Genomic DNA, 14,606 nt, shown 5'->3' on the forward strand with positions numbered 1-14,606 from the left:
TACCAAAGGACAGTAATTACTGTAAACGCTGGAGCGAGTGAAAGACGGAAAGAGCGAGGGAGGATAAAGGAGAGAAGACAAAGATAGTGGCTGTCACAGCTGGAGCCAAAAGCAGCTCATTAAGCCAACCCCACCCCCTAGTCACACACACAACTTAACACATACAAACATGCAAGCACTTAGACAGCCGCCTGGCACCCAGATACACACACCCATCTCAAGCAACATAAAGCTGTTCATATCAGTGAATAAAACAATGCCATCTAGATTTGTATTCAAAATGAGTTTCAACATCCAGCCTCTCCCATATTTTCTCATCTTTTTTCCTATTTTTCCATTTCCCTCCACTCCTCCCCCTTCCACTGCTCTTTTCTTTGCTCTTGCTCATTTTAACTCTCTCCATCACCGCGTCTCCTCTTCTCTTCTTTACCCTATGCTCTTATCCCATTGTATCTCTTCTCATCTCCTTCCTCTCTCCTCTTCTATCTCTCCTCTCACCTTCTATCTCTTCCTATCCCCTTCCTTCCTCAACTCCCATCCCCTCCATGCCCGTCTCTACTCTCTCTTCTTCTCCCCTTCTATCTTTACCTCTCATCTCCTCTGCTCTCCTCCCATGAGCCCACACACATGCAGCCAAGCTCTAAGTCAATTAAACATTTTTTATTTTTTTTTTACTCTGTCTGCCTATTACACTGTCTGTTACAGCAGTCATGGCAGACTTAAAGTCATTACACTAAACTGTGTGTGTATGTGTGTGTGTGTGTCTGTGTGTGTGTGTGTGTGTGTTTGTGTGTGATTACCCAAAGCTAATTAGGTAGCGCCTATGGTACTGCCAGCTACAATAGCAGACCAGGGACATGTTAGAGAGATAAGGCTGAACATACCAATGCATACACACACGGATTATTGTAATGACTTCACACACACACACACACACACACACACACACAAGAAAGAAGATACAGGAACACGCTAGCATAAGAGGGCCGAGCATGGGGACACATACACTGTTGTGTCATATATTTGTTTGTCCCTTGCATCCTTCCTTCCTTCCTTCCTTCCTTCCTTCATGCAGAAAATGCCTGTCAGACTTTTGCGTATGATTTTTTTCTCCCATGTAAATAAGTTTGCAGAGTCCTAACTTCATCATTTGATAAAGTGGGATAGTTAGCCACTGTGTCTGCAGCTTATTTAGCTGCTCAACAGATGGCCCATAAATATAAACGAAAGCCATGAGAATAAATTACACCTACAACGACATACACACAAACACACACACACGCAATTACACTCAAAACTACACACACTGCACATAACCACAACAGCCGTATGTACACACAGTCCGCCTACATGTACACACATACAATATTACAACAACCCACACACAAGTGCACAGAAAATTAGGACTATAACAAAAATGAATGTCAACACACACACACACACAAAATTACCTCACACACACACTCCCATTTCTGCTTCTGTAATTGAAGCCAAAACATTTTACAGCAGCAGTGTAAATTTATTGGTTCTGCTCTCATACATGGCATCAGGTAGGTGTGTGTGTGTGTGTGTGTGTGTGTGTATCTGTGATAAATTGTCTCCATACATAGGTAATAAACAACAATATACAACATACTTGTCCACAGAGAGTCTCCTTCCTTCCAGCGTGGTTAAATCAGGTATGCCTGTGTGTGTGTGTGTGTGTGTGTGTGTGTGTGTGTGTGTGTTTGTGTGAATGTCTCCCATGAGCCCAAGTTACAGCCTCAGACACACAGTCATAAATACAGCTACTTCAACCCTTTCATGCAGTGCAGACGATACACACTCCCCTTCTCTCTGCTGTATCCCTCCATCCTCGCCCTCCTCCAACCATCTGCACCTTCCTCACTTACCCTCTTCTTCCACCTCCTCCTCCTTCACTCCTTTTCTGCATCCCTGATGTCCCCCTCTTCCCATCATCCGCTGTAATTCTTTACCTCACCCCCTTTCTCTCACACATTTTGGCCTCTTTTCCTTTTCCCCCTCTATTCCTCCTTCACCTCTTATCCATTTTCTCTTTCCCTCACTCTTCTTCCCTCCCTTTTGCCTGAATTCCCTACCATCTGGTCCACCATTTATTCACCTATTCCTCCAGAATACACCTTCTGTCACTAGCCGTGTTTCCATCAGCCTAGTTTTATGCACATTTGGAAGTAATGCATTGGAAAAGGTTGATGGAAATGGCAAAAAACTTTCTCAATTTCGGAAAAAAAAAAGTTTTTACTCTGGAACTATCAAAGAGCCACAATAACTGTTCTGGTAAAACGGACTGCCGATTTGTAATACCAACATCATCTGACTGGATGTGCCCTGCAGCAGCGAGGGAGTGTGTGATTTTGGGCTTTAAATAACTCATGTGACAATTTACATAACATAGCTGATGGAAACCTGCATTAATTCACACTTTCTTTTTTTAAAGATTTTTTTGGCATTTCTGCTTTATTTGACAGTCACAGTAGAGAGAGTGAGAGACAGGAAAGGCTGAGGGGAGCGAGAAGGAACGACATGTAGCAAACTGCCTGAGGTCGTATTTGAACCGAGGACGCTGCGAAAAGGTCTCAGCCCCAACACGCACTTTCTTTCACTGAATTTTCAAAATGCACTTAAAATATGCAGAACGTTTTGTATGGAAATCCAGCTAATGTCTGCTCGCATTGCACTGCACCATCACATGCACATTTTCATGGACAGCATGTGTAGTGAAAATTCATTTTGCAGTTAACTTGTATGATACTTTGATTGTATTTTCTCTTAGACTGACCTGTATGAAAAAAATGTAGACAGATTTTTTTTTTTTCATTTTCAGAATATGCTGCTTAATTACTTTATTAATTAATACCTTGTCCATTAATTCTCCATATTGGGACACCTCATCATGCATTGCCGCTTATGCAGACAGAATATACAGCAGACCATATATGTAACACTATGCAGAAGGTAAACATATCTACTACGTATTCTGCAGAAGATATAAAAGGTATAATTCTTGAGAAAGAAGATGCATTAAAACATATATGTTGACATATCCATGATGCAACATCAATATCTTTAAGTACAAACATACATACATACATAAAATGACATGTTAAAGGTAACACAATTCAAGATTTTCAAATTCAAAATCTGGTATGAGCCAGATAATATGCTATGGGCATTGCGATGTTTAAAAGAAACTGGAGCTGTGTGTGTGTGAGTGTGTGTGTGTGTGTGTGTGTGTGTGTGTGTGTGTGTGTGTGTGTGTGTGTGTGTGTGTGTGGTGTGTGTGGTCTGATGTTTTAAAATAGGGGAGTGTTTTGTGCTAGTAAACCAGTATTTATGTTAATAGCTATGCCTTCCCAAATAAACTATTACACACACACATACACACACACACACACACACACACAAATTACAACTGGGACTAGCAGTGAAATAATGCCACAGAATCATTACTGCTCTTAATATGCCCTCGAGGAGCTCTGAGGAAGGATGTGTGCGTGCACGTGTGAGAGTGTGTGTGTGTGTGTGTGTGTGTGTCTGTGTGTGTGTACTGCATAGTGTGTATACATGCACTGCTATGCAGGTATGTGCTGCAGATGAACTGCAGTGGGGTAAATGTCTGCTTGAATGTATGTGTATGTATGTGTGCACACGTTCAGTGTCTGCACCAGTTCCGGTCTATGGTGCGTTGCTTTGGACTGCAGTAGTGTGTGTATTTCTGTGTGTGTGTGCGTGTGTGTGTGTGTGTGTGTGTGTGTGTGTGTGTGTGTGTGTGTGTTGGTCAGACTGCAGTGGTGCAATAAGCAATGACAGATGAGATCTGGCCGCACTACATTTTATTGCTTCCCCCCAAGCAACTTCCTCTCTCTTGAGTGCACTGGTGTGTGTGTGTGTGTGTGTGTGTGTGTGTGTGTGTGTGTGTGTGTGTGTGCGCGTGTGCGCGTGTGTTGTATGCAGTTACCTGCTTGTCTGTTCATCTTTGTATGTTTCTACATGCATGGCTCTATTGAAGTTAATGTGTATGTGTCTATCTCCATGTATGTGTGTGTGTCTCTCTTTATGTTTGTGTGTGTGGTGAAGTCACTGTGGACTGTATGTGTGCACTTACAAGCCATTGTGTGTGTGTATGTGTGTGTTTGTGTGTGTGTGTGTGTGTGAACTTATTGTTATGCTGCATCAGCCCCTTGCTGCATGGAGACCCATTTCTCACACACACACTCCCCCACATGACCGACATGTTACCTCATAAAACACACTCAAACACACACACACACACACATGCCCACATGTCTGCACGCGCACGCGCACACACACACACACACACACACACACACACTAATGACCTATTTTGTTGAGCACACAGAGCATTCCAAGTACACAATAAACTCCTCATTTGTTATGTACTTGAGCCATTAAAGAGCGAGAGCATGAGGGGAGGAGGAAGAGGAGGAGGAGAAGGAGGAGGAGGAGGAGAAGAGAGATGGAGGGGGGGACTGAGAGGGAAGCATCTACAGAGAAGGATAATGAAGAGAGAGACATGGACAGAGATGTAGAGCTGGACAGGGTTACAGGGACAGAGATGGAAAGATATAGAGGGAAGACAAGCAAGTGAGACAAAAACAATGAGAGAGAAAGAAAATTTTGATCATAGAAAAGGAAAGGCTGCAAAAATAGAAAACAACAGAAGTCTACAAAAATAGAGAGAAAAGAGAATACTGCAGGAAGATGGAAAAAGAAAGAGGCAGTGAAATGAATCACTTCCCCCCTCCTTGCTGTCCATGAAAACACAGTGCCCCCTATTGGCGATCTCTAAAATAGCACTCTGGGATAATGGGCTAAAAGCAGAGCCACGCAGGTTGGAGTTACACCTGGATCAAGGCCTGTGAAGTGTCAGCTGTGATTTCCACCCATTAATCCTTTTTATTTCATTAACTATATTATCAATTGAGTTGAACAGTTCATGGATTAGAGCAGCTTTCTTCTGGACCTGAATTCACTCTCACCTCTGCTGAATCTCATACCTATGAGCTGTGGGCTGTTTTATTGTTCATGAGGGACGGTGCTCAGTCTGCTCAACATCCGACCAGGAGGTTCAGTGCCTGAAAACATAACACTATATCCTCAGCAAAAACTGAGGCCTATCTCCAATTTCTCCACGGGGATCAATAAAGTATTTCTGATTCTGATTCTTGTGAATTAGGAAATATAATTGTTGCAGTCATGTTTAAAGGCAGAATGAGTAGGATATGTTGGTTGTGGTTTGTAAACACAACATTTGCAACCCACCTCCCTGGCTAAGTTAACTGCCTGTCACAAGTTTTTGTTTCCAAGGATGGTGCCGGAAAGAAATGACCACCCAAAATACAATGTTGCTGTCCTAGAAATTTGGCCCACCAACACCTACCTATCCAATGTAAAACAGACCAATACCACATTGCTCTTCATCCTCATACTCTCCCTCATTGTTCGTCAGCTGGTGAAAGCCAACCCCAGGTTCACTTTCACTTGATTTCTTTTTTCCATGGTCCATATCCACAATTTTCGTAGCCTCTTATTGGATGTGGTGCTACTGATCTGGGAGCTACACACCCGCTGCCCAAAGGTTGGCACCCAGAAGACTCCTGAGCTCAGCAAAACAAGAAACTCCAGACAGAGGGCAGGGTCTCAGCAGTCACACACACCAACACACACTGCTAGTGGCTCATAATGAGATTATTCTACCAAACTGCCAGAGAGAGAGACCAGACAGATTAAACACACTATCTAATGTTTATGAAGCATGATGTTGTTTCAGGCTGGACATGTAAGTCAGGCGTCTACATCAGCTGATCCAAAAACCACCAACCACGTTCAGAACTTCAAACAAGTTGGTCTTTTTAAGCCATCGGCTCCTCGTTCATCCCTGTGGTTCCTACCTGACACATGATGCTGTTCACTGGCTGTGCTGCTCCTCCCGCCTCCTCCTGCTCCACTTCCTCATTAATCAATAAACTTGAGATGGCGTGTTTCTGTCGGTTTGTCTCTTGAAATTACATACAGCCGGTATCTCAGCGATATGCGTCTGCTGTGCTCTGTTTTGTATTCTCTGGGGGGTGCGATTAAGCTCCCAGCTAAATCTTCAGTATGCTGCATGCATCCATACAAGGAGCAGAACCTGTGCCGTCAGTCACAGCTGCAGAACTATTTCAGCAATATTTTTTTAATTCAATGGCAGGAGTGTTCCTGACTGAATTAAGAAGTATTTACATGTACGTTTAAAAGTGGTTTTCTAACCTGCCAACTGTGTGCACAATCCTGAGATTATGATAAGTGTGTCTGTGTGTGTGTGTGTGATTATGTCTCATTGATGGGAGGGGGGTTACAATGGTCCTTTGAGGCAATGGGACCCTGCATCATCTCCTCTCACACAACAAGTCAATGTGAAGATGTCATCCCATTATGAATAAACACAATCATACAGAGAGAGAGAGAGAGAGAGAGAGAGAGACAAAGAGAGAGAAAGAGAGGGATGTGTTTATTATTATTTGGGTGTATTGACTAAATGTCAAGATACATTGTCTAGAGTATCAGTGTCACATGTGTCATAGTATCAGTGTGTGAGAGAAAATGATATATGAAGAAATATGGAAGAAAGAAACACGAAGCTGCTCTTAAACACTGTTTTCTGTGTCACGTCTTTGTCCCGTCTGATAATCATCGATGAGATCACCAAAATCTATACTCATATGTCTGGAATTCAGGACAGGTTGTTGTTTATGATCCGTGTGAGAGAAGTAGATCATTACACACTCTACTTCCTACATCTGCACGGTGTCACCACAGCATGTCTGATCAAACACACTGAGGTGATCGAGGTGTCAAATGACCACACGGCCCTTGAGAAATAACCACACCTGTAAACACAAACATACACACACACATGCACAAAAGAGGGTAACAGCAGATGGTGGAACTAGAACCGATTAACCGAATTAACTTGTGTAAATAATACAGCTTCAGAGTTGCTGTTAAATTTAATTTTCACTTTGACAGAGCTAGGCTAAAAACCCCCATAGACTTCAAGTCTTTATGCTAAGCTAACATGAAATGCTACCCACAGTAGCCCAACCAAATGCACAGAGGTGAAAATGATATCTAACGTCTTGCCTCAGTCTGGGTAAGCCAGAAAAGAGTATTTTGCCTAAAACACTGGAATATTCCTTTAACGGCCTGCTTCAGGCTCTGTACACACATATGTTGTTCACCTCCCTTACACTGTGAGAGCACTGATGTTGATCTGCCCACAGATCCTCTGCAGTGTATCTCAACCAGCCAGACTCTGGTTTTCCAACTTCATCACTTCAACACAGAATACCTGAGCATTTTACTTTCTTAAGCCTCATCTACCATATCTCCACTTCGCTGTGACTCTAAGCAAGATTTTTCCATAAATCCACTGGTAGCAATCTCACCCAGCCCTTGACTGATATTATGAATCCTAATACAATTCTGGGAAAGATACGTTCACAAAAGGCAGAGATGAAGATGTGTGAAAGCCTTCGCCGAACAATAACAGGACCATACAGGTTTGTCTTGCCCAGAACCGTGCAAGTCCTTCTTTCTGTCCAACAACCTGCTTGCCTCTCTCTTTTCTTCCTCAATGAAAAAATGAAGGTGTCATAAAGTCCCCAGTGCTCGCTCCGTGATCATGCAGCTCTTAATTAGCAGCGCGGGCATGTGTATATTTGATCACGGCATTTGAGCACCTGTGAACTTGCTGACTGACGCGCTGCTGCTGCGCTCATTCCTCTCCCCAAAAGTGGACATTTCGCCGGTTGTGTGGCACATTCACCCTTTCCTGTGTGCGTTATTGACCACCAAGTGAGTATTGCTAATAATTTAGTATTAAGTTGGAGGACGGACTTATTTCCCTCTACGGACATTTAGCCTTATTGTTTCACTCCAGAGGGAGTTATGCTGGAGTTATGCGGGATGTCTGATGTGCGCAAATGTTTCCACAACGCATTTCTGTTTGCTTAGTAGTCCTGTGTTATTATTACTGACGTAGCCTATAATATTGAATGCCCACGGCCACATATCCTGCGTATATCCTATGTTTATATCCTTATTGTGTTGTATTATTGTATGAGCATTATGTTGGTAGTGGCCCTGTTACAGCTTAATCATTTCTGCTCATCACTGTGTTATAGCGTCACCCAGCCACTCGGTCAGCGGGCCTTTGATGTTGCTCTTAATATTATGAGAGTGTTAATTATTGCTGTTACTGCTAGTGTCCACTAGTAACTTCATTATTATTATTGCTGGTTTCTGTTAATTGTAGCACAGTTTCAGCAAAGCCTATTCATATTGTTTATAATTATTATTAACCTGTGGCATGTATATTTTATTTTCTTTTTATTTCAGCCTACCTTCCATCTTCACTGTACTGCTGTGCTGTATGTTTTGGAGTTACCCTAAATAAATGGTTGAAACTCATCTTGAATCCTGTGTGTTCTTGCCGACACCCCGGTGCGAGTGCTGTCCATCCAATTTAACCAGCCACGAGAAACCCCCTATTTTTCAGAGGGTCTTTTCCTTTCAGAAAATTAATTTATTTATAATACTGAACTTTCAACCGCTGCTTCTAAACACTTTGTTATTTCACCTGCTGCATGTTCCCTGAGACTAACAGGATTCTCGGCTACAGTTTATCTAAAATTCTGGGGAGAAGGTGACAGAGCATACAATTAGTAAGCTATCTAAGTAAGAAGCTAGAAAGGTCTGAGAGTTTTGATCAGCTGTGGTTTTTCTTCCTCTCGACGCCCTCCCTGCTTTGCCTGAGACGCTTCCTTACCACATCCTTGCTGCTTCCCTGATGAAGCTTCCTTATTACACAAAGGTTGCCCTATTCCCAGGCCAACGCTACCCCCCCAGCTGCATTTTTATACAAGAAACTGTCACCATTAGTAATTATATTGCTCATATATGCTCCAAAATATCTGGAAAAGTCTGGTCTTTTTATGAAGTATTGTGTCAATTAATGCACTCTTTTCTGAGAAATTTCAAAGCCTCTGTGCCGCCACATTAAAGAAAAATTTCCCTGCAACATTAAAGGGGCACTTAGATCAACACTGATTATATCTGCAGAGCGTTTTCTTCTCTCTTTAGAGATCAAAATCCCTCCTACTCTATGCTATAGCCTTGGAAAAAAAAACCCTGCTCCTTCCATGCTGGCTTCATCGGCTTCCAGAGACATCTCAATATATCTGCTATGCTTTTTATACCCAGTAATGGACACCATTGGGCCCTGGGGCTGCTTAAGCCCTCGTATGCCTTACCAAATTTTACACCTCACTCCACTTTCGCTGGCTGACATCTATTTGATAGTCTCTAGGTGCAATAGGCGAGAGAACGAGCACAAAAATAGAGCAAGAGAGGGAAACAGACAGAGTGAGGGAGAGTGACCTAGAGCCCGTGAAAGCCTCAACATCATGTCTGAGTTTTCAGGTGGTCTGAGGAGGACTTAAAATTGAATTCAATGCTACAGTTTGTATTTCCCATTACATTACACACACACACACACACACACACACACACACACACACACACACACACACACAGCATACACACTCTCCAATTCTACCACCAGTCTATTACTGAAGTAACTTCACCAGCAGTAGCTCTTACAGTGTCAGTAATGGGATTATATGGTGTAAAGCCCCAGGGAGATGCTATATGAGTCTACATCTGTGTGTGTGTGTGTGTGTGTGTGTGTGTGTGTGTGTGTGTGTGTGTGTGTGTGTGTGTAGTGGCGGTGATGCTGACCCTTGTGACCACTATAGGTAATATGTGAGAATGTGACTGTTTTTACTCTCAGCCCAGGAATGACCCTGCTTCAGGCTCTACACACACACACACACACACACACACACACACACACACACACACACACACACACACACACACACACACACACACACACACACACACACACACACACACAATATCAGTGTTACACATGCAGACATACACACAGACAGCAAAAATCAACTGGTGTAATGGCAAATATTCAGCTCTGAGAACATCAAACCACATCAGTCTCTGTCTCCTCTCTCTCCATCAGTAAGACTCTATCCTGTTTCTAAATTAGCATTCTCGCCCCATCATCTCACTCCTTTGTGTGTTTTCCGTCTTCTTATATCCAATAAAAGTCAATACGTTGCAGACAAACATGGCATTCTGCTATTCAAACTGCTAAATGATTAAAATTTCATTATCTTGCTTCTTTGCTGGTGAAAGGCGGAGGGATCACTGAGCGCACGATCTCTGCTGCTGCGAATGCACTGGGGAGCAAACCGGCATTAATTTTTAAACAAGTGACATTCATAAAGTTGCCAACATGTTGAGGATATTATCTCCAGCCGTCTCCAATTTTTTGTTTACATTTCTTACAGTGATGCACTTTCACAGTATGCTCCCTCCTCCTCCTCGTATCCTGTTTCCTTTAACATTCTTCTCCATCTGTAACTTCCTCCTCCTCTGTTTATTTCCCTCGTTCAATCCAGCATCTCTTCTCCTCTCTTCTGCTCTTTATCGCTGCTCCCTTCTCTCTTTTCATCTCTCCTTCCTCACTCCCTCTTCTTCCCTCTTTGTGGCTCTTTCTGTCTCTGCCTTTTTTGTCTTTAATCCATTCGATATTCCTTCCCTCTTCATCTCTCCAAGAATGGAGCAGAATTCCCGCTGGAAACTTGAACCACATTTAATCAACAGCTTCACAGTACACACACACACACACACACACACACACACACACACACACACACACACACACACACACTCTTACAGTACTTCCGTATCTCATAGAAGTAGAGATATTCCACTCTCCTTCTCTCTTGCTCATTGTAATTCCACCTCCATGGCATGCCAAGATGATTTTGAATAAATGATGTAAACATGGCTATACACAGAAAGACACCCACACGTTAGGGCTGCACCGATTCTGAAATTCTGGGCTGATACTGATGCACATTTTTAAATTAAAGATTTGACCGACAGCCAACACCCATATTTTTCTTAACTGAAATATTTTCAAGTCTTTTAGGCCTTCACTATTCTATCTTTCAGTGAGCACAAATTCAGTCAAACAATCTTTAATATAACCTTTCACAAGACAAAGATTCTTTTTGTGAAAAACAGCTGTTTGAAAAGCCTTTTGAAGCTCTTCTCCTTCAAACAAATGTAGCCTATTTAATTCTAGCTTCTTAATAAAAAAAAAAAAAAAAAGCGTTGCAGGACTTCATTTGAATGACATCATGATAACACAATTTTTTTAATTTATCTTTAATTTATCTATCCCCGAAACTCATTTTTACTTGAATGCTTCCTAATGTAACTCGAAACTGTGACCATGTTCCAACTTGAACTCAGATATCGATCCTCCTCCCTCTTCAGTCCTGGTTTATTGAACCAATTTGTCTTTTTCTAAGCAACATGCATAACAACAATGATAATGCAATCCCAGAAAACCCACAAATTCCTTCTTCTCCATCCCAAACACATTTTTTTGTCGACAGGACACTGTTAGTCTTGAGTCCTAGACAAAGATACTCTTCAAACTGGCAGCATTATCAAATGATATATCATGATAAATATCGATATTGATCTATATCAGGAAAAACTATCGTGATCATATTTTTTGCCTTACCAGGCCTCCTGCTGACACTGGCTTCAGGTTAGACCCCTAACTGACCTCTGACCTTTACGACACCCACAAATTACACTTATTACCAAATAATAATTGAAATCAGGGGGAATCATTTTAAAAATCAGATATAAAATAGGCACAGCAGATGAACATTTTGTTTTGAGTGTGGATCATCCTTGTCACGTAGTGCTCCAAGTTTATTGATGAATGTTGTTTATTTGTAACTTTCATGTTTGTTTTATGGGAGCATTTTTACTTCATTTATCTAGCTGCTTCCAATTAGTAGTCACTCAGAGTACAGTCACAGTGATGGGCCAAAAATCACAACACACACACGCACGCAGACAAACAAAAACACACACACCCACACAACAAGCACACACACACACACACACACACACACACACACACGTTGGAATTGCAAACACCTTGCACCACTGAAATCTCAGAGTCACAAAAGCCAACAGATGACAGAGGCAGAGCACAATACAGACAAACACATCAACACACACACACACACACACACACACACACACTGAGGTGTGATTTAGATCAGCAGCTGGTGTGTTTTAAGAGTATAAGGCCTCAGGTTGTTTTGGGAATACACACACTCTCACAGGGATGTAATCGCAGATGCTAGGAGGATCTTAGACATATGTTAGGGTTACATCCAAACACAAGGGGATGCTAAAAGCAATTAACAGTTGCCTGTGTCTGCCTGTCTTTCTATGTGTGCGTGTGTGTGTGTGTGTGTGTGTGTGTGTGTGTGTGTGTGTGTGCGTGTGTGTGTAGTCATGTTTGTGCACGTGCATTCACATAAGCATACGTTTATAAAAGTGTGTATACGTCTCTGTGTAGGTAGTTTGCGTGCGTGTATATTTAGCCCACCTTTGCGATCAGGCTGAGGGGTTCTTGGCAGGAAGGTGGTATCACTAATGTCATTTCCTGTGTGAGGTTAGGTACTTCCTGCTGCAGGTAGAGCTGTAACATGGCTGCCAGCTGGGACAGACCTTCTCTCTTCTGCGGTGACATAGAACTAAGGTCTGTAAGAAAAGAAAAATCTTACAGCATAAAGGCCTTTATACACCAAGTCCATATTTTTCATAGGTGTTTTCTTAATCCATCATCCAATAAAAATAGTTGCACATAAAAACCTTGTACACATACAATGCGTTTTATTATTTTATTCTTTGCCAAAATTTGCAATGCAAGACAAAAAGAAAACACTGGTTTCATCCAATCCTGACAAGGTTTCAAGAGGAGCAAGAGGTTTAACAGGCGATCCAAACTGTGCCACCGGTAAAAATGCATCCATCGAAAATGCAGTCCAAGCTGTTTGCGAAAACTTCAATGGCAGATGAAAGTGGCAGAGTCTGAGTGTATTTATTTATTTAGCTATCATTTATATTTAAATGTGCGACAATCTTGGACGAAAAGCACAGACTTGGTGTGCAAAGGCCTTAACTGTGTTTTTAACAACATTTGAAAAAGCTGCAGCATGGAGGCAAGCCGGGGCTAGAGACGTCACAAGAATCAATACTGTCCTCCAGTACCTAAAGTACCTCAAGTCCATACAAATTTTTGAAAACGATACCAATATGAGTGATTTTAGTGTCAGCAGTATCCCTCTCTTACTCAGTGTTTTTATTCTAATGTAGCCTTAAGATACATTATGTTTCAATAGTTGAAGCATATGAAGTCATGTTTACAGGACAGTAAATCCAAATGAGAGCATGTAATCACACCGCTGTGTTTGTTGTAACAGCAGAACAGCTCATACAGTTCTTCTCACTTCTCACATGACATCAGGTGTTCCTCTTCCTCAAATCAGGAAACTGGCCAATTTCTAGGATGTTGCCAGTCGGGTGTAGTGATTCTTGTGCAAGTGGCCACCTGTTGTCTCATTGTGAATCTTTGATCTGAACAATCTATCGACTCAGCCCTCTAATGATAATGTCTTTAGAGAGCTGGAATACATCACGGAGGCCAGATGAGACCAACCTTTACTCTTCTGCTTTGGCATTGCACTCAGGCCTGAAAAACACACATACACACACACTTACAGGGGAGACTTACGTGATTCATGCTCCTCCAATGTGTACAGCTCCTCACTGCTGCGCTGCGATGGAGTTAACTAGAAAAGGGAGAGGGGGATATTACATCAGCATGATTTGTCTTGTACAAAATTATTGTTCTACTACATCATTATCCCAGCATTTTGACTGCTGCACCCCCTGTAGCACAGTGTTACTGTTGTTGAGCAAAACACTGAATCCTTGAAGACAACAGCATTGAACTGCCTGCCAGAATCTGCCATAGGTAACTCTGTCAGCTATAAAAATAATATATACAAGACATTTTGACTGCATTTTTGCTCATTTACATTTCTGTATGAGCTTGGTCTGTACATGGTGCTGATGTTGCTTTCCTGTTCTTTTCTTGAAACACACATTTTCTAATCTCAGTGGTTGCTTGAAGGTTCCACAAAGAAAAGAAACCAAAGAATGAGAGACACACAGAAAGACAGAGACAGAGGGTGCGAGACTCCGGAGACGTACCAGGGTAAAGATGATTCTTGCAGCCAGACGGACTGAGTCAGTGGGAATTCTGGGTAGGAGGCTCCGAAGGCACTTACACTCTCTCTTATGGCCAGACCAAGCTCGTTTCTGGAGGATGTGGACAGGACATTTCAACTCAAATATATATACACACGCACACACACACTACACAAACTATACTAAAATTTACACTTAATATGTCCTTTTCAGATTGGGCGATATGCACAAAATCAAATATAATCATGTAATGCAGCCTTTAAAACCAGGAATATACATCACATATGCCACATGATGATATTACAATAATTGAAATCCCACACAATATCTAATTTCATATCAAGATATCA

At 42.0% G+C, this 14,606-nt stretch overlaps 1 protein-coding gene across 1 annotated transcript in view; it reads right to left on the bottom strand.

The window, feature by feature from the left end:
* smyd3 (SET and MYND domain containing 3) overlaps nt 1–14,606 on the bottom strand; it is a 113,422-nt gene that overhangs the window by 76,797 nt on the left and 22,019 nt on the right. The window contains exons 3-5 of the mRNA XM_030048714.1: nt 14,260–14,367; nt 13,778–13,835; nt 12,590–12,744 (exon numbers count right to left, since the gene is read on the bottom strand). Coding sequence (XP_029904574.1) covers nt 12,590–12,744; nt 13,778–13,835; nt 14,260–14,367 — 321 coding nt within the window. The remainder of the gene's footprint in view (nt 1–12,589; nt 12,745–13,777; nt 13,836–14,259; nt 14,368–14,606) is intronic.

The sequence above is a fragment of the Myripristis murdjan genome, chromosome 3 (assembly GCF_902150065.1).
Source record: "Myripristis murdjan chromosome 3, fMyrMur1.1, whole genome shotgun sequence".
NCBI lineage: Eukaryota > Metazoa > Chordata > Actinopteri > Holocentriformes > Holocentridae > Myripristis > Myripristis murdjan.